The following is an 18,500-nucleotide window of genomic DNA, read 5'->3' as shown; positions in this document are numbered from 1 at the left end:
TGGTCAACGGCGGTTGGGCGAGGATCCAACCCAAAATTTGTTCAGATGCTCTCAGCAGGTCCATTGTTACGTTAATTAGATATGGGCGGTTTTACCTCAACCCGAAGTACCTACCTAAACCCGAACTGGAAAAACAGAAACTGAATCCGAACTGTTATACTCCCTCCGTTCCAAATTAGATGATGTTTTGGAGAGTTTTGGATGTTTCAAAATAGATGATGTTTTGATATTTTTATATTAGTTATAGCTTTATTGAAAGCTGTGTGACCAATAGAGTCTTATAATCTTTTTGATGATTGGTTGGATTAGTTTTAATTTTTCTTTTCGATGCTACTTTTTAAGATAAAAATACATTCCTTAATTCTTGTGCCATCATCCATAACATCAAGTATTTTGGAACATAGAGAGTACAAAAATATCCAAACGGAACTTATGAGCTTAGTAATTTGGTAGTTGGTTATAACCCAAACCGATCCGAAATCTGAATTATGATCTGAAAATATCTGAAATTAGTTAAATATGTTAATTTTTTGATATATTTTAAGGTGATTTAGCTATTTTTGACTATTCAAAATATATTTGTAGTTTGTTTTATTTGTTATTTTGAATTATTTTTAGCTAATTTAGTTAGTTTAACTAATATTTAGTTAGATTTGTAAACAATTTATATATTTTGAAACAAAAATTTGTCACTTTTTGAGGTTTAAAAAGTATGTCTGTGAACGATTTTAAACATTGGTTACATCCGATCCGAATCGAACTCGGAAAAAACCGAACCGAATCCGATCTGATAATTAATAAATACCGAATGGTACTTTTAAGCATAACCCCAAAAATCCGAAAATCCGAATCATCCGGACCGTTACCAAACTGGCCACTGAAGGTCAAGGCCTAACGTTAACTATTTTCCTCTTAAGTATTGTGTTAAAAGAAATAGTTGGCCCAGAGGCTCTTATAAATTCTTATAAATAAATACGTCACACTTTACTACGAACTCATAACACATGAGCCCATTATGTTTGTATACAAATACTCATCTTTTCGAAATAATTTGACGGCCAAAATTTTCGAGTGGCGCGAGAAAGTTCAAAACATTTTGGAAGTAAGCGCTAAAAGGTGTCGTGGTCTTGCAAAGAATGATTTTAATTGGTCCATAGTAACATCACGCGGATGGGTGAAACATGCTTAACATGACGTGGACTATTTTAATTGGTTGGCAAGGGGAACACGCGGATCGAAATCTCGAAAATCTCAGCCGTAGATAGCACTTTTAAATCCAACGGACTAAATTTCAAGAAAACTCATGATAAAAACCAACTCATCCTTCACAATCAAATCTCACATTCAACATTCTCCAGAAGAAGAAACTAATCCTAACCATTTGATTCCGATATGGCTCGCACCAAGCAAACCGCAAGGAAATCCACCGGAGGCAAAGCCCCGAGGAAGCAGCTCGCGACCAAAGCCGCGAGAAAATCCGCTCCGGCCACCGGAGGAGTGAAGAAGCCGCACAGGTTCCGTCCCGGAACCGTCGCGCTGAGAGAGATCAGGAAGTACCAGAAGAGCACCGAGCTTCTGATCCGCAAGCTCCCTTTCCAGCGTCTGGTCCGCGAGATCGCTCAGGATTTCAAGACCGATCTGAGGTTCCAGAGCAGCGCCGTCGCCGCGTTACAAGAGGCTGCTGAGGCTTACCTCGTCGGATTGTTCGAAGACACGAATCTTTGTGCGATTCACGCTAAGAGAGTCACGATCATGCCCAAGGATATCCAGCTGGCGAGGAGGATCCGTGGTGAAAGAGCTTGAAGACACTCTTATGATCTCTGTTTAGCTCGTTAATGGTGACTTGTTATGTGTAATGTTTTAGCCTTTGTTATAATAGTCTCGAAGGTGTTCGACGAAATGTCAAAGTTTGTTAAGTTTAATATAAATCGTATTTGCCCATTGCTCTTCGTATGTTTGACCACTAGACGGTCGACATTACATTCATTACATAAGCTAATCACAATTAACAGGTCTAATCAGATAAATATGCCGTTCACTTTGCTATAGATCAACAAGGACAATACTGCTCAAATAGTGTCTGCCACTATCACCGGTGGCATTGTTCTTGCGTCTGCCTAATGCTCATGAGCTTTCTCGTTATGGCCTTAAAGCTGGTCTTACTAACCATGCTTCAGGTAATAGAGTTTAACCCTTATAAGTTATAACTGCTTGATAATTGTCTCTCAATTTTTTACAGTGTTTACATGTATGCTTAGATACACCATTTATGTTCTCATACAGGACACTGGAGAAGATTACTTTACTGATACCAGAAGGCCCTTCCGTGCTCTTCTCGATGTTGGACTTGTTATGACCACCACCTGGAGGAAACCGTGTGTTTGGTGCCATCAAGGTGATTTTTGTATACCTCTTTGTTATTCACTGAGGTGTCTCTCTTCAGCTTTTACCTTAGACTAGATAATCTGATATTGTAGATGAATTGATTTTGTTGTCATAGTGGATGATGATTGAATGAGTGTGGCTTGTTTTGCTTTGTTCAGGGTGAGTCATGACAGATCAACTAGGCATAGTGCGGTGTTAGGCTCTGAAAATTTGGTTTTGGATGATGATTAATAGGTACAACCCAAAGAGACTTACTATGATGAGAGGAGGCTTTGTCTGATCCAGAGAGTGAAGGCTTTGAACTCAGTTGTGGTGGACGATGATGAGGACAAAGAGTAAACATGGTGGCTTCATCAATAAACTCTTCACCATGTTTATTTTTTTAGCTTTTCTGTGTTTAATAGATGACTTTGATTTTAAAAAAGCAGTCGAAAAAATTTGGGTGAAAGAAGAAAAAGTTGATGAGCTAGTGATGATTGTCATCCTGATAAAAGCTTGAAAGTTTATAAATCCATTGTACTAGAACGGTGAATCCATTTTCTAGGACAAAGGATTTGTAAGCTTTTTTTGTTTCTATCAGGATGACATCTTCACAAGCTCATCAAGCATTTTTCTTCTGTCACCCAATTTTCTTTAACTGCTTTCTTTTAATCATGATACTCATTTATATTAGTTCTTTGAACAGAACCAAAGTTTTGTAGTATTATAGTTTTGGAACCCCTTGTTTCAAATGAAATTTAATCAGTAGCCTTTCCAGCTTTTCTCAAGCAGCAATTTTTTTTGAAAAACTGAACAGATGCAGCAGCCACAAGACCAAACCAGTGGCTGTACTTAAAACACTCAAAGCTCAGTGTAGCAGTAATGTGAGACAGCGCATCTAACAATATTATTTTATATTACAACCACACTATCAAAGAGGAGAAACCAAAAATAAATAAAAGACAAAACCGATATATATATATATGTATATCTTGGCACTGCTAGGACTAAATAACGTTTCACAACTCTCACCCTTCCACTTTGATCAGCGAACTATGAGCTCTTCAATGAAATCACCTTCTCCTGATTCAGATGGAACTAAGATATCATCTTCAGTGGTGAAGTTGTAGCTCTCTCCAATAGCTCTCAGAAACTGATACACTTCAAACATGGTAGGCCTCTGCTTTGGTACTTCCGGTAAAACGCAGTTGCATGCTACTTTAAGCACTTTGAAGATCTCATCATCCACACCTTTTCCAACCAAAGACCTGTCAATCGCTTCCTGCAGTTTTGACTCGCTCGATAGCTTTGTAATCCATTCCACAAGGTTACCCTTGAAGCTGCTTTCTTCCTTGTCTTCTTCTTCAGAATAATCTCTTGTCACACTCGTTGCTTTTTGCCCCGTCACTAGCTCTAGAAGCACAACCCCAAAGCTGTATACATCTCCTTTAGGAGTTGCCACCATGGTTCTTGAATACTCAGGAGCAACATAACCGAAATCACCAAACTCCCCATTGACAAATGTGCTTAAATGAGTATCAATGGGATTCATCAGCCTAGCTAAACCAAAATCCGAGATCTTAGGCTCGAAGTCTGCAGTCAACAATATGCATTTCGAGCTTATGTTGCGGTGGATGATCCTCGGGTTGCAGCTGTGATGAAGCCACGCTAGTCCTTTTGCAGCGCCAATAGCTATCTTCAGCCTTGAAGGCCAGTCCATAGGGTTGAAAGAGTCTTCATCTGAGGGATGTAACTGATCATAAAGGTAACCGTTAGGCATGTACTCGTATATAAGAAGCCTCTCCTTCTTGGCAATGCAGAATCCCAAAAGAGGGACCAAGTTTCTGTGTTTTACAGATCCCAAAGTCTTCATCTCTGAATCAAGCTCCTTTTCAGAGTGCTGAGAATCTTGCAACCTCTTTACCATAAGAGGAGTCCCGTCTTCAAGCACTCCTTTGTACATAGTTCCTGTTCTTCCTTTCCCAATGATGTTATCTTTCTTGAACTCCTCTGTTGCCTTCATAAGATCACTTAACTTCATCTTTGAAACTGACTTCTTAAACATGAAAACCTGAAGACACACAAACACCAAACATATAATCAGAAACTCAGAACATAGCAACTAGGCATGGACACATTTATCCCGAACCAAAGAACAGAAATAACCGAAACCGAAACTGACCGACCGGAACCGAAATTATTTTGGATATTAACGAGTTCCCAATTTTGCAAACCGACACCGACACCGGACCAAACCAAAATTAGTAAATAACCAAACGGTTCCTAAATTTCTAAAACCAAAAACCAAAATACCCGAACCAAAAACCGAACTCTCAGGCCTAATAACAACATTAGTATGTGTGTGTAATAAATGTTTACCTTGACACCTTTCTGTCCTTTCAAGATTCTTGCCCATCTGTTTTCTTCAGGATCATCTCTCAACTTCTTTCTAACAACAGCCAATCTACGGAAGTAGAAGAAGAGAACAGTCCCAACGACTAGTGCCGCCACAGAGAGTCCACCAACTGCTGCTATAACAATAACTTTGCCACGAGAGCTCTTAGGACCCTTGCATGGATCCAGAGGCTTACCACACAAACCTTGGTTATTATCAACGTCACCCACCACAATTTTCAATGTGGTTTCATTGAAAGCTGGGATAGGACCTGTGAGACCATTGTAAGCCACAGAGAACTTAGTTAGCCGTCCTAGGAGCACAAGCTCGGCAGGAAGGGTACCACTGAACTGGTTGTGCTGAAGCATAAGAGAGTTCAAAAAGGTAATGTTTGAGATACTGGGAGGGATTTGACCAGTGAATTGATTGTAAGAGAGGTCTAGAGTTGTAACAAGTGGAATGAATGAGGTTATATTGGATGGTAAAGGTCCAGAGAAGTTGTTTCTAGAAAGATCTAGAGCTGTTAGATCAGTGCAATTCTTAATCCCAACAGGGAACTCTCCTTCGAGACCATAACCACCGAGCTTAATGCTCAAAACCCTGTTCTCATCATCATGCCAGCAAGCCACACCATTGAACTTGCAGATGTAACCAGCAGTCTGGTTGCTAAACACCCAGTTCGTTAAATATCCGTTAGGATCTTTAACTTGTTTATAAATGGTCCTCAAGCAGTTAACGTTGGCTTCATTTGTTGCACCGATCAAGCTAGAGAGGAGGAGTGAACAGAGACAGTTCGTGATTAAAACTGCTAATACTAACCTACTCACCATCATATCCCCCTCCTAGAATCTACAGAAACAGAGTAAAGTTGCTAGAAACTAGGGTTGTCTCTGATGAGCATCCAAAGTCCTGGAAGCAAAAGAAAATACAAATAGCAATAAATCAGGTGGAAAAATTCGAAACCGAAACAAGAAGATGAAAGCGATCTTGAAATGAGTTGACTCGAAAGGTAAATGATAATTCAAGAAAGTCTATCAGCTTTACTTACGAAGGCAAGAATTAGAGATACAAAGGCAGGAGCTTTGGTCTTGGTCGTGCTAATACTTTCTGTTTCTGTTTCAAGTGTGTTTGAGTTGAATGAGGAAGAAGAAGTTGGCGCATCTGTTGTGGGGGAAAGTGTTAATGTAAGGAGGAGGAAAAGCGTGAATGAAGAAAGGACTTCTTTAATAAAAATAAATAAAAGAGAGAGAAAGAGAGAGAGAGAGAGTGGAGTCGTCGGTCTTTGTCTTGGTGTGTCGTTGACTAGATCGCCTCTATTATATATGTGTGGAAGATTCAGACTTCGTGAAGAATGGGGCAAAGACAATCTGATGAGAACGCTATGACTTTTAAACCAACCAACCGGTCAAGTCTTTGCGCGTTTAGTGTTTTGTTTTTTTTTCTTCCGCTTTTGACTTTTTCAACACCATTATATTATCGACACATGGACAAACAACAATATCGGCCCAATATTATTTAGGGCCCATATATTTAAAATAGATTCTTTTTTGGGCCTTTTTAAGTCAAGTTCCCGGCAGATTCAGACAAACTCACGTGACGAATTAAAACTTCAAAGAAAGGACATTCTATAAAATTCATGAATCGAGCCACTACGATTGTCTCGTGGAGCCGGATGGTGGAGAATGAGCCACCACACTTTGCTGTCACGTGCCTCCACTTATTACCAAAAGAAAAGAAAGACAACGAAGATAGAAAGTGTCTGTGTGTAATAATAAACCACTTTCCTTTTGCCTCCCTTCGACTTTCCTTTCCGAATTTCACTTTCCTCTTCTCACGAAAATTTCTCGATCGCTCGAGATGGATCTACCATCTTCCTCTGCTTCTTGATCTCTTACTTAGGTCTGTTATTTTCCCAGGTATAGCTGTTATCTCTTGTAGACTTGTAGTGTATTGTCTTTACTTGATCATGTCTCCACTGTAGCTAGGGTTTCCTGATAGTTTTGACTGATCTTTGTTACCATGGGCTTGATGGTTTATTAGGTAGTTGTTTGTCATTTGGGATTAATATCTAGGAGCTCTATTGGCAGATTGGAGAATAGACTTGTTTTGAATCGGTAATCTTTTGTTTCTAAATTTATATTTATTCCATTATCTGTGTGGATATATTTATTCATCATTATAGTAAAGTGAATATTATGTTACTGTTCTGACGTGTTATATTTTTTTTATCTCTGGCCTCTAATGTCGGATTCTTAATTTGTTTTCTTTTCATACTCATTTTATTCCTTCTTTAGCTCTTTCAAGATGGAGGACAACACCAGGTCAGTTGCTTCCCTCATGGACTCCACATCATCCAAGATCCAGCAGCTCCAAAAGGCCTTTGCCGAGCTCGAAAGCCAGCGCGCCGTAACGCTTAATCTCAAGTGGAACGAACTCGAGGAGCATTTTCACGGGCTCGAGAGGTCTTTGAAGAGACGGTTCCACGAGCTCGAGGATCAAGAGAAAGAGTACGAGACCAAAACAAGGAAGGCTCAAGAGCTTCTGGAGAAGAAGAAAGCAGCCGTGGAGGCCAAGGAGAAGGCGTCGCTGGAGAGGCTTCAGAAGAAGAGAGACGCAGCTGTGTTCGCCATCAACACTGCTTTGGATAAGTACAACAACAACAACAACAACGTCAAGAGTACAGAAGCCTTTGCTTCTGCTGCTGATGATGAGGATGTGGATGGTACTGTGCAAGATGTTGTTGAGGTGAAGGCTTATCCACAGTTAGTGAAGCTGTGCAGGGATATGGACTCAGCGGGGCTACACAAGTTTGTATCAGACAACCGCAAGAACCTTGTTCTACTAAAAGAAGAGATTCCTGTGGCGTTCAGGGCTGCGGCGAATCCGGCTAGTTTAGTGTTGGACGCTTTGGAAGGGTTTTATCCACCACCAACCAGTGATGGGAAGAAAGACGCTAACCTCTTGGGAATGCGGAGGACTTGTGTCATGTTGATGGAGTGCCTTGGCGTACTGTTGTATGGTCTGGACAGTAACTCCGTTGCTGATGTTCTCTCGGAAGATGTTAAGGATAGAGCTAAAGGTGTTGCGGAAGGATGGAGTCCACTGCTGGAGAGTCTTGACATGGATGCTGCTGGCAATGGTAACTCTTTGGAGGCTCATGCTTTCTTGCAATTGCTTGCCACTTTTGGTGTTGTTTCCGAGTTTGAGGAGGATGAGATCTTGAAGCTGATCCCTATGGTATCACGTCGCCGTCAGGCTGCTGAGCTTTGCCGTTCTCTTGGATTGTCTCAAAAAATGCCTGGTTTGTTCTCTAATTTTAAAAGATATATGGCTGATTCTACTGCATGTTATGAAGTAAATATTGGTCTTACCGTTCTGTTTATTTGCAGGTGTGATTGAAGTTCTAGTGAACAGTGGTAAACAGATTGATGCTGTGAACTTGGCATTTGCGTTTGGACTCACCGAACAGTTCCCACCTGTTGAGTTGCTTAAATGTTACTTGACTGAGGCAAGTAGATCTACCTCCCAAGGCAGACCTGGCAATGCATCTCCTGCTGTTCAGGCTAGTGTTCTCTTACTTGATAGCTTGTGTTACACATTACTTGTAAGATAATGCACATTGCTTAGTTAAATCTTACCTCGTTGGAACGTCTCTTAGCTCTGTTTTAGCGGTCATCTTTTACTTCAGAGTTCTAAACCCTTTGAAACTTGAAACGTCAAGATCAGATTATCATATTTATTTATGTACTAATGCAGGATGAGTTCAGTGAGAGGGAGCTGACGAGTCTTAAGGCTGTGATAAAGTGTGTGGAAGAGCATGACCTGGAAGAGCAGTACCCAGTTGAGCCACTTCACAAAAGGATTCTCCAGCTGGAGAAGGCCAAAGCTGAGAAAAAGAGAGCAACGGAGCCCACAAAGCCTCAGACAAAGCGACCACGTGGTCCTCAACCCCGGGCCACTGAAAACAACAACAATAACAACAATAACAGCAAGACAGGATATGGTAGAGTGATACCTGAGAGGTATCCGCAGTATGTGTATGACAACAGACCTTTCCTTAGGGGTCCAATCATGGCAGCACAAGCTCATCCTCCTCCTCAGGCTTACAGTTTCAGTCCCGCTGCTGCTGCTGCTCATGGAAACTTCTACGGAAACTGCTATCAGTACCAGGCTCCTCCTCCTGCTTACTTTCACTAAGGTTGATGGTGAATGTGACCGTAACTCTTTCTCTTCTATGGTGTTAACTAGTGGCAGCAGCTCTTTAACCCCTCCTCTCCTACTAGTCATTTTCCTTCGATGTTACATTGTTTGTTGTGTATGGATGATTTTAGTATTTTTAAGGATCAACCCTACTCAAAACAAAAAAACTCAGAATTTCTATTAATTATATTTTCACTGTTGTATTATTTTCTTTCTTGCTCCCAGGGAAGAAAATAAAAATAAGAAAATCCATCATACTAAAACCGTTCTTAGTGTACGTACATAAGGAAACAATTGTATTTTGATCTTCTCACAAATTCTTAGTGTAAAAGACCTACGAGGCAACAATGGCAGCGTAACTAGTAATATAAACAGGCACTAAATATTAGTGTTATATAAGTCGGTTTAGCGGGAGACTTCCCACTAAACACATGTTTAGATGACAAATCAATTCTTTTTTAAGGCTGAACATGAAAGAAAGAAAAAAATTTCAGCAAAAAAAAACACATGAAAGAAATCTCCCAAAACAAAAACCTAAAAGAGGAATACTTGGTACTAACCAAAACAAACCGAGAAATCGGATTTAAAAGAAGCGATTTGTATAGAATGATTTTTAGAAAATCGATCTACAGTCATTAAACAAGTTGGTGTAGACGCAGTCTAAGAAATAATCTCCTATAAAACATTTAATTGTCGTCTGCCTATTTTTTCAACATTACTAATACTAGATACGATGTCCGCGCTACGCGCAGAAAATGATTGATGTTCAATATGTACTATTTCGTCCACAAATCTTCAAAACATGACATTGCTTTGATGGTAGAATAGCTGCCATATACACACCAAAACCAGGGTTCAAATCCCCCTAGAATCCTTTTTTGTTTATTTTCGGCTATCAACACCACATAGGACTATCTTCACTTCCATTTTTTGTTGTTGTTTAGCCTAATTTAACTACTCCAATTGTTTCTATATTAACTAATAAAAATGCAGGATTTTTTTTTGTCCTACGGGTGGGCGGGAGAATATATATTAAGACTATTTTATACTAAAATATTATTTTAACTTCATAAAAAATTGAAAATTTACTTGAAACTGTTTTTATTCTAGGATCTTATTGTAAATTTTATTAAAATTTGTTGGTGTGAATTGAAAAGACCACTCGTAGTTTTTTATTAAATACAAAAGTATTAAATAACAATATAAGGACAATGTAATGATTAATATTTGATTATTTGATTCCCATTGGAATTTGATATGTTTTAAGAAAAATTTAAAATAAGAATAACTAATATTTTTTATTTATAGTATCATGTTTTAATATTATTACAATAACTATTTTTTCACGATAATAATACACCCGCCTCCAAACTAAATCAATCGAAAATCAAATGTAATGTGATAAAATTATAAATAATTATATTTTAAATTAATATATAAATATTTTCAATAATTTTATAAATAATAGTTATTATATTTTATGTAACAAAAAATTATGTTTACAGTTTATATTAGATATTCAATTTATAATGAATTTTTTATAATGGAATTTCTTTAATTTTTAGTGTTTTACTAATTACGTTTTTAAAATTATTTTAGCATTTTCTGAACTTTTTTTATAAAATAATATTTATTGGAAATGTCACTCATGTTATTTTAAAATATTTTATAAATAGTATTATAAAGTAATAGAGTACTACATTTCTAGCAAAATTTACTTGAGTTTTATACCCCATCATAACAAATAATTTACTTTGAAGAGGTTAGAGTAAACCAAATGTAATTTAACCAAATAACTTAAATGTATCGTAATCATTAATAATCTAAAATTAAGAGGAACCAGACTACTTGCAAATGTTTTCTGAAAATTGTATGTAACATCGTAAAGCATGTATAGTTACATAATTAAATGGAACAAAGCAAATATGTTCCGTTTATATTCCAGCTCAAAACAATCAAAGAATATATCATCAAGAAAATAATTATACACACCAAAACTGCAAAGAGTTATGTATATACTTTGAATCTACAGAAATCATGATTTATTTTTGTACTCTTATACATTTATTTTTTAATAAATTGGTACTTTGATTTTATGTTATACATTTTTTCTTAAATTTGAGTTAGATACTGCGAAAGAAAGAAATAATTGACTCAATGTAATAGAGTTAGTATCTTAATTAGATACACAATATAAAAGTTAGTATTGTTTGTTACTGCTATATTTTTTATGTTTGCTTATTGTACGATTAAGTTATTCTCCATGTATAAAACATATATTTTTATCATAATTTGGATTGAACAATTTTAGTGTTACATAGCAAAGTTGTGTATGTCAAAAGCATCATGCCATTCTTTGTGTATCTCGTCGAGAAAACCAAGAACCAAACCAACTGTACCATCACCACCTGCCACATATCCTCATCATCAGTGCCACTAAAACCACCTTCCACCTATTATCACCATCACCTGAGGTCAGAATGTCTTACAGACCTGTTGTCTCCATGCGAGATACATTTGAAGCACCTCTGCTGATGCAGACATTACAACTTTTGAGCTAAATTCTAATTTTCTTTGGGGAAAAAACTATTTCGCTTTTGTTATACACTGCAGCAAGGAACGAAACTACCAACGAATATATCTTACTGCATTTTAAGCAAATGGAGATATTAAAACCATGTCAATCAGAGAAAAAATAGCTACAAATTATTGTCCAAGAAGTTTCTCCATATCGATCAAGTGTAGACAAATCAAAACCTGGCTCGTCTCTGGTAGAATCTAGATGTTTCTTGTTACAATTTGGATTGAAGATTTTTTAGAGCCAAGTTGTATCGAGACAACCAAGAACCCAACCAACTGGACATCACCAACTGCCACCTATCATCATCATAATTTCCACTAACTTAAAAAATCTAATTCCCATAAGGTAAAGGTTAAAGATGTATATATATTGCTCACCATAAACTGCATCCTTTCTCTGTACTCTCTTGCACATTCATCTCGTTTCTCTGCAAAGACGCCAAACTGTATCGTACAATGGGTTTCACTTCTGTAAGATCAAATACCTGTAATTGTGTAACCACCTTAAGCTCACAAAGCAAGTACAATTATCATAGAAGCAAGCAAAAAACAATCCAAATAATAAAGTTTATGTTTTTTTCTGATGAGAAAAGTGTAAACGTTTTTCATGTACTAAGAAACTTTTTTACACATGATTCAGAATCTTTAAAGTCAAAAGATGGTATAACTTTCACCGATAACGGTCAGAGAAAGACAGAAGATTTAATCATGACAGAAGACTAAGATTATCGTAGCTCTACAACTCACATAGATTCAACTTGTACCATATACTTCAAAGCAAAGTGATTCCATCCACAATCTAAGCCCAGAAAAGCCGACTCCAAATACTCTGTCAATCCGTATGTTCGCCATAATCCACTGGATTGTCTGTATTTCTTGACCAGCCTCAATATTTCTTTGAGCTCTCTACATATATTAAAGATAAAGAAAATTTGAAAAGCCATGTGAGCAAACACATGGATCAATAAACTATATTCAAAGAGGTTAACATGATTTCAAGCAAAGCTCACCTAAAATATTAGGGAAACCAAACCCACTTAGCAACAATTCATTTATCAAAACAGTATACCGTCAGATTGAGAAGTGAAAAGATCTTGTGTTGCGCCTAGATATCATAGCTAATCTCTAAAGGACAAATGAGAGCACAATTATTAAAAAAATTATGGTAAGCATTCCCTTGACTGCTGTGAGCCTGTGACGGTGTGTGTTGCGTAACTTCGTTATACAGCAAGAAACTGTGCTGACGAATCTCTGAAATTGGTATTCCACTTGCCTGCAAAGAAAGAATATTATGTCAACATCATCCAATGATGGAGAGAACATATATGGGAAAGGAAAACAACCTTAGACACCATTCAGTGACTTCTTTGACATTGTGGTGCTGAGATAGACGCAAAACATAATCTCCATACAGAGAACAGCAGCTTCTTCAATATGATTTAAACTGCATAACTCGGTGATAGCTCGTGGCTATTCAGCTTCGAGAAAAGAAGGCTTCTCATGCATCTCAACATGAGGTGTGTGAATATTAAGGTCAATCCCATAATGCTGCTTCTTTTGTGGATCCTGGTAATAATCAATCAGAGTTCAGTAAAAGCAGATATTAATACCGTAAAGAAGTATCGAAGCTCTGCTATAGTAATCATATGCAATTAAACATAGCTCAAAAAATAGAGAGCAAGGTCAAGATGATTGCTTTTACGTCAAACATGAATCAAAATGTTGAATAGATTTTTAAAATATGAACTTAAAAAAAAAACCCAAAAGGCAGAAACTTAAAAAAAAAACTCAAAAGCCAGAGACACGTACAATCAATAGCAGAGGTCTTGAGCTGCTCCGAAGCCGAGATGGTTGCTGACTTGGCATAGAAATCTCTCTACGGGTTCTTGGCTCAGGACTCGTCTGACCCGTTGTTCATCGGAAGAGAGCAAATCCTAATCAGACCCGACTGTTTTGGGGAAGAAGATGGATCGTTTGGATTCGTTAACAGCGTATTCAGCTTCGAGCTGATAAGGAAACTGTAAGCCTGGCTACCTTGCCATGGACCCGTAACAGATCAAGACCGAGCTTTTCAGAATCAAAGGAGTCTTACAACACTCTGCCAATAGCGACCTAAAGATGAGAAGCGGTACAGTGATCTCTGTTGGGATGGGGTTTAAAGTTTTGGAAATATCAGCGAATCGTACCTAATAGCAACGGTGGCCGTCAAGAGGCAGTTTAGAGCTTGAATCGGACCAGTTTTAAGAGAAATTTCCGGTTGGTTTCTTCAAGATAAGATAGCCGGAAACTGAAGATTTGCTGTTAGAATTCATGGCTTGAAAGAGTTTGTGTGTAAGAAATGTGGGGAAAATATGATGGTTATAAAGAAACTCAGAGAAAGATAGGCGAAAGGAACCCATTAATGAGATCTCTAGAGGATTCACTGCACACTCATGAATGGTTTGATCCATACGTTCAAGAAGGAGAAAAGACTAAGAGATGAGGTTCGAAGAGTTTCATAGCCTGACGAAGAGATGAGATGTCGAAGAGTTGAGATGACGATATTTCACAAACAAATGGGTTTATGGGCCAAGCTCAGTTTGACGTGGCAAAATCAAACTTCTTCATTGGCTAATTTAATTTGGTGACGTGGATAGGCTGAGAGTTGATTATATTTGCCTTTTAATATTGTTAGATTCTTCAAGATAATTCAAGACCAAGTTTGTTAAAAAGTTTATTCTTTTGTTTTATGCTGATTTATTATGATATCATAATTATAAAAAAAATTACATAAACGATTCGAGAACAAATAATACTATTTGCCTTATAAAAAATTTCTGTCTAACTACATCATCTAAATTGTTATCCACAAAAAATTAGTTTTTTTATGAGATCATTGACAACCGTTGACAAATACTTTTGTTGCTAACATTGATCCGTCTAACGATTTTTCTACACTATAAAATCCTTATTTTCCTTTCTTTTCTTTGACTAAAACATTAGAAAAATACAATTGAACTCCCTAAAATAATAATATGATTGACAAAAGAGTAGCCAACCTCAAAATACAAGCTGAAACTTCGGAACATTTCAACCATACGAATATATTTTGTATTATAATCTTATTCTAGTGTGGAATAGTTCTACAAGAGGAAAAAAAAACACGTTATGGGTTGGCTAGAATCGACTGGTTATATATAGTAAAAGTATAATAAAAATGTTCATGTAGAACGTGTATGTTGTTTTTTCCTTTGCAATTGGAAACTTCTTTCTAATGAAGAGGTTTGGGATCCAAAACCAAACTCTGGTTTCACTTCTTCCTGTTCTGTTTCTCTTCATCTCCTCTAACTGTTTTGTTTCGAACCAAACCGACGCGGTTAATGAAGGCTCTGGATCCGAGCAAAAACGGGTTAGTGTCCGGGTCGGGTTGGTTTTGGATTTGGGTTCCGTGGAGGGAAAGATAGTGAGAAGCTCTGTTTCCTTGGCGCTTTCTGATTTCTACGCCGTCAACAGTGATTACAAAACGAGAGTCTCTCTTTCGATCAGAAACTCTCGAGGAGAGCCTCTCCTTGCTCTAGCTTCTGGTAACGTACTCCATCATTCCACCTTCAATCTTCTCTTGTCTACATTCACTCACAATCTACCTATGTTCTGTCTTTTCTGAATGAAACAGCTGTTGATCTGCTGCAAACCGTAGGAGTGGAGGCTATTATTGGCGGGAACTCGTTGCAGGAAACAAAGCTTTTGGCGGAGATTGGGGAGCAAGCTAGGGTTCCTGTGATTTCACTCAACTCTCCGACTTCATTGTCATTAAGAAAGTATGGTCACTTGATCCAAGCCACGCATGATTCTTCCTCCGAGGCAAAGGGCATTACAGCTTTCATTCATGGGTTTGATTGGAACAGTGTTGCTCTTGTTTATGAGGATGATGATGACTGGAGAGACAGTATGCAGCTCATGGTAGACCATTTCAACGAGAACGGAGTTCATATACGGTCCAAGGTTGGTTTTACAGTGTCTTCAAATGAGGAGGTTATGATGGATCAGCTAGGGAAGCTGAAGGACTTGGGAACAACTGTCTTTGTGGTTCACTTATCTGAGCTTGTTGCAACTCATCTCTTCCCATGTGCTGAGAAATTAGGGATGATGTCTGAAGGGTTTGCTTGGATCCTCACTGCCAAAAGCATGAACGGCTTCCTTGGGAACAATGGCAATGAATATGCAAAAGAAGCAATGGAAGGTGTGGTAGGTTTCAAGACTTACATTCCAATGTCAAAAGAGCTTCAAAACTTCACTTCAAGATGGAGAAATTCTCTGCCTGTTGAAGAAGCTGTTGGGTCTGAGATAACTCGGTTGAGCATCTATGGTGTATGGGCTCATGATATAGCTTTGGTGCTGGCGAGAGCAGTGGAAGTTACAAGGATGCCAAATGTATCATCAACTCTCCTTGAGGCAATCACAGAGTGTAGGTTTAAGGGTTTGAGTGGTAACTTCCAAATCAAGAATAAGAGTTTCTTGTCAGACAAGTTTGAGATTGTGAACTTGATAGGATCAGGTGAGAGAAGGGTAGGATTATGGAACCCTAATGGTAGTTTCACCAAAAGAAGACATTTGTCTTCTTCTACTGATAACAACCTAGAGACCATAATCTGGCCCGGTGTGTCTTCTCAAAGTCCGCAAGGGCACAAACTAGGAGAAAGTCAGAGAAAAACGCTGAGGGTTTTGGTTACATCTAGCAACAGGTTCCCAAAGCTGGTGAGTTGGATGACTGATCCAGTAACAAAAAAAATAATTGCTGATGGGTTCTGTATAGAAGTCTTCAATGCTTCCATTAGGCGTTTCAACTATGATGTGGAGTACATACTTTGGACTGGTGGTCCTAACTACGACAATCTTGCATACACACTTAGTAGCCAGGTACTACTAATTAATCTTGGGTCAGTTTATGATTACAAATATTTTATGTAGAATGTGTGGAAAATTCAACCACCTCCATTGATCCCACAGAAAGACAAATATGATATGGCCGTGGGAGATATTACAATCACTTCCAATAGATCGAGTTATGTTGATTTTACAATACCATATACTGAACTGGGTCTTGGAATGGTGGCACCAAAGCAGAGTGGTATGTGGGTGTTCTTTCAGCCTCTAACACCAGATCTTTGGATGACAAGTGCAGCTTTCTTTGTCTTGACGGGCATTATAGTTTGGTTGATAGAAAAACCTGAGAACACTGAGTTCCAGGGATCTTGGTCTCAACAGATTGGAGTTATGCTTTGGTTTGGCTTCTCTACCCTTGTTTATGCTCACAGTAAGTGCATTTTTCACATTAATTCTTATATATGCCAATACTAGTACGGTCAGAAGAGGTTGAAGTAATGCTTTAAATTATTTTTTTCACCTTTAACTGTTTGTGCCGATTCTCTTGCTAAAAAAAGATGAGATTACTTATAGTTTCATATAAGTTATAATTAATCGTTAGCGTTGGATTCACTCATGACCGGTCTTGAGATTTTTTGAGGTTATAGACAACAATTTAGTAAGGGATTTTATATAACTTTTTTTATTAGAAACATATATATATATATATATATATATATATATATATATATATATATATTTTTTTTTTTTTGTTTCTTTCTAAATTTGGAGACCATAAACCAATACTTCACTAGAACATGGTCAGGACCAGCCACTGATTCACTTATTTCTATTAGTTTTAGTTGACCAAAAAAATAGTTTTTCACTTTTTTCTGCTTGCTCTTTATGCTAGGGGAGAAGCTAAAACCAACTTGTCAAGATTTGTGGTTACAGTTTGGGTATTTGCAGTACTGATACTGACAACGAGTTACACTGCGACATTGACATCAATGATGACAGTGCAACAGATAAGATTCAACTCCAACAAAGACTTTATAGGTCACCTTTCGGGATCACTTATAGCAAATGCGAGCCTAGCTAGTACCAACATCAATGCAACGAATGTCAGAGGCCTCAATAACTCTACAGATTATGCTAAAGCCTTGTTGAACAACTCCGTCGCATTCATTATCGACGAGTTGCCATACCTCAATGTCCTCCTTGGGGAGGAGCCTGATCGTTTTCTCATGGTCAAGCCACAAATCACCACCAACGGTTTCGGATTCGTATGTGTCCCTCTCTTTATCTTCATCTTCTTTTTTTCACTTGCTGACAAAAGTGTTGTTCATGTTTCAGATGTTTCAAAAGGGTGACGAGTTGGTGCATTTGGTGTCCAAAGAAATCTCGGAGCTAAGGACAAAAGGGAGGCTTAACGAGATGTCGAAAAGCATGGTTTGACAATCGTTTGCCATACATAATAGATGATACATCAGAACCTATAGACCTTTACAGGTTTCGTGGTTTGTTTATGATCACTGGAGGGTCTTCAGCTTTTGCTCTTGCAGTACTTCTCATTATGTGGATACGTGATAGATGGAAAGATCTTATGAGTTCCCTCAACGTATTTCTCTCGAGACGAGGACTTGTACATTTCAGGATTCTCTTTGCAGGAAACTATCCATCCCATCCCCCTCCATGACCCATTTGACGGGAATGCGGTGGTGCAAATGGCTCAACTTAACAGAGGATAGAAACTGATTCAAATATAGCAAAAGGTCCCATACAAGTGAAGTGGATGGTTCTGTTCTTGTGTGTAATAGTGGATGTTTCTATGTCTTGTGTGTTGTTGTGTCCAATTAGTCTTTAGCTTACACAATTGTTGTGATGTTGTTCGTCTCTGACTCTTGACCTAGAAACCTCACTGCACAACCTTGCCCTTCTTTCTCCAGAAGGTTGTCTGTTCAGTGTGATATGATTATTGCTTGATTCAACCGGAATAGGTCTGTAATATAAATAATGTTTTGACATATACTTGCTTGTAAGTTGCAGATATAATATGTTTATTTCTCACTCCTGTGTCCTGCGATCACTTCGTATCCAACACCACAGTCCAGTAACT

At 38.0% G+C, this 18,500-nt stretch overlaps 3 protein-coding genes, 1 long non-coding RNA gene and 1 pseudogene across 8 annotated transcripts; 3 read left to right on the top strand and 2 right to left on the bottom strand.

The window, feature by feature from the left end:
- The first annotated feature begins 1,330 nt into the window (after window positions 1–1,330).
- Window positions 1,331–1,941, top strand: LOC108812064 (histone H3.2). The gene has a single exon (XM_018584211.2). The coding sequence runs from the start codon at window positions 1,393–1,395 to the stop codon at window positions 1,801–1,803; it is 411 nt and encodes a 136-aa protein (XP_018439713.1). The 5' UTR covers window positions 1,331–1,392; the 3' UTR covers window positions 1,804–1,941.
- A 1,247-nt stretch (window positions 1,942–3,188) lies between these two features.
- On the bottom strand, window positions 3,189–6,112 carry LOC108812060 (probably inactive leucine-rich repeat receptor-like protein kinase At5g48380). Its single transcript, XM_018584207.2, has 3 exons — window positions 5,808–6,112; window positions 4,744–5,668; window positions 3,189–4,435 (listed from the first exon to the last, which is right to left on the bottom strand). The coding sequence occupies exons 2-3, from the start codon at window positions 5,590–5,592 to the stop codon at window positions 3,410–3,412; spliced, it is 1,875 nt and encodes a 624-aa protein (XP_018439709.1). The 5' UTR covers window positions 5,593–5,668; window positions 5,808–6,112; the 3' UTR covers window positions 3,189–3,409.
- A 304-nt stretch (window positions 6,113–6,416) lies between these two features.
- LOC108812959 (FRIGIDA-like protein 3) lies at window positions 6,417–9,165 on the top strand. Of its 3 annotated transcripts, XM_056999379.1 has the most exons (5): window positions 6,521–6,675; window positions 6,800–6,873; window positions 7,054–8,060; window positions 8,149–8,321; window positions 8,516–9,165. In XM_056999379.1, exons 3-5 carry the CDS (start codon window positions 7,064–7,066, stop codon window positions 8,954–8,956), a joined length of 1,611 nt encoding a protein of 536 aa, XP_056855359.1. In that variant the 5' UTR covers window positions 6,521–6,675; window positions 6,800–6,873; window positions 7,054–7,063; the 3' UTR covers window positions 8,957–9,165. The 3 variants fall into 3 exon arrangements, with proteins under 3 accessions (XP_056855358.1, XP_018440865.1, XP_056855359.1); XM_056999378.1 differs by lacking the exon at window positions 6,800–6,873 and having other exon boundaries at window positions 6,417–6,658; XM_018585363.2 differs by lacking the exon at window positions 6,800–6,873 and having other exon boundaries at window positions 6,515–6,675.
- Window positions 9,166–11,585: 2,420 nt separating this feature from the next.
- On the bottom strand, window positions 11,586–14,081 carry LOC130504750 (uncharacterized). 3 transcript variants are annotated; one of them, XR_008941378.1, is made up of 7 exons: window positions 13,726–14,081; window positions 13,349–13,651; window positions 12,883–13,105; window positions 12,550–12,812; window positions 12,287–12,445; window positions 11,918–12,024; window positions 11,586–11,836 (listed from the first exon to the last, which is right to left on the bottom strand). It is a non-coding gene; the product is annotated as an uncharacterized LOC130504750 (long non-coding RNA). The 3 variants fall into 3 exon arrangements; XR_008941379.1 differs by having other exon boundaries at window positions 13,349–13,637; XR_008941377.1 differs by having other exon boundaries at window positions 13,349–14,081.
- A 682-nt stretch (window positions 14,082–14,763) lies between these two features.
- LOC130504751 (glutamate receptor 1.3-like) lies at window positions 14,764–18,366 on the top strand (annotated as a pseudogene).
- The last annotated feature ends 134 nt before the right edge of the window (window positions 18,367–18,500 follow it).

This window comes from Raphanus sativus, unplaced genomic scaffold, assembly GCF_000801105.2.
Source record: "Raphanus sativus cultivar WK10039 unplaced genomic scaffold, ASM80110v3 Scaffold1783, whole genome shotgun sequence".
Lineage (NCBI taxonomy): Eukaryota > Viridiplantae > Streptophyta > Magnoliopsida > Brassicales > Brassicaceae > Raphanus > Raphanus sativus.
This window is presented reverse-complemented; position numbering and strand designations above follow the sequence as displayed.

Excerpts from the sequence above, each read along its gene's own strand:
- LOC108812064 (XM_018584211.2), top strand. The coding sequence starts at position 1,393 with ATGGCTCGCACCAAGCAAACCGCAAGGAAATCCACCGGAGGCAAAGCC.
- LOC108812060 (XM_018584207.2), bottom strand. The coding sequence starts at position 5,592 with ATGATGGTGAGTAGGTTAGTATTAGCAGTTTTAATCACGAACTGTCTC. Across the intron at positions 4,436-4,743 it reads AAGGACAGAAAGGTGTCAAG|GTTTTCATGTTTAAGAAGTC; the intron begins GTAAACATTTAT and ends GTGTGTCTTCAG.
- LOC108812959 (XM_056999378.1), top strand. The coding sequence starts at position 6,432 with ATGGTGGAGAATGAGCCACCACACTTTGCTGTCACGTGCCTCCACTTA. Across the intron at positions 6,659-7,053 it reads CTTCTTGATCTCTTACTTAG|CTCTTTCAAGATGGAGGACA; the intron begins GTCTGTTATTTT and ends TTCCTTCTTTAG. Across the intron at positions 8,322-8,515 it reads ATGCATCTCCTGCTGTTCAG|GATGAGTTCAGTGAGAGGGA; the intron begins GCTAGTGTTCTC and ends GTACTAATGCAG.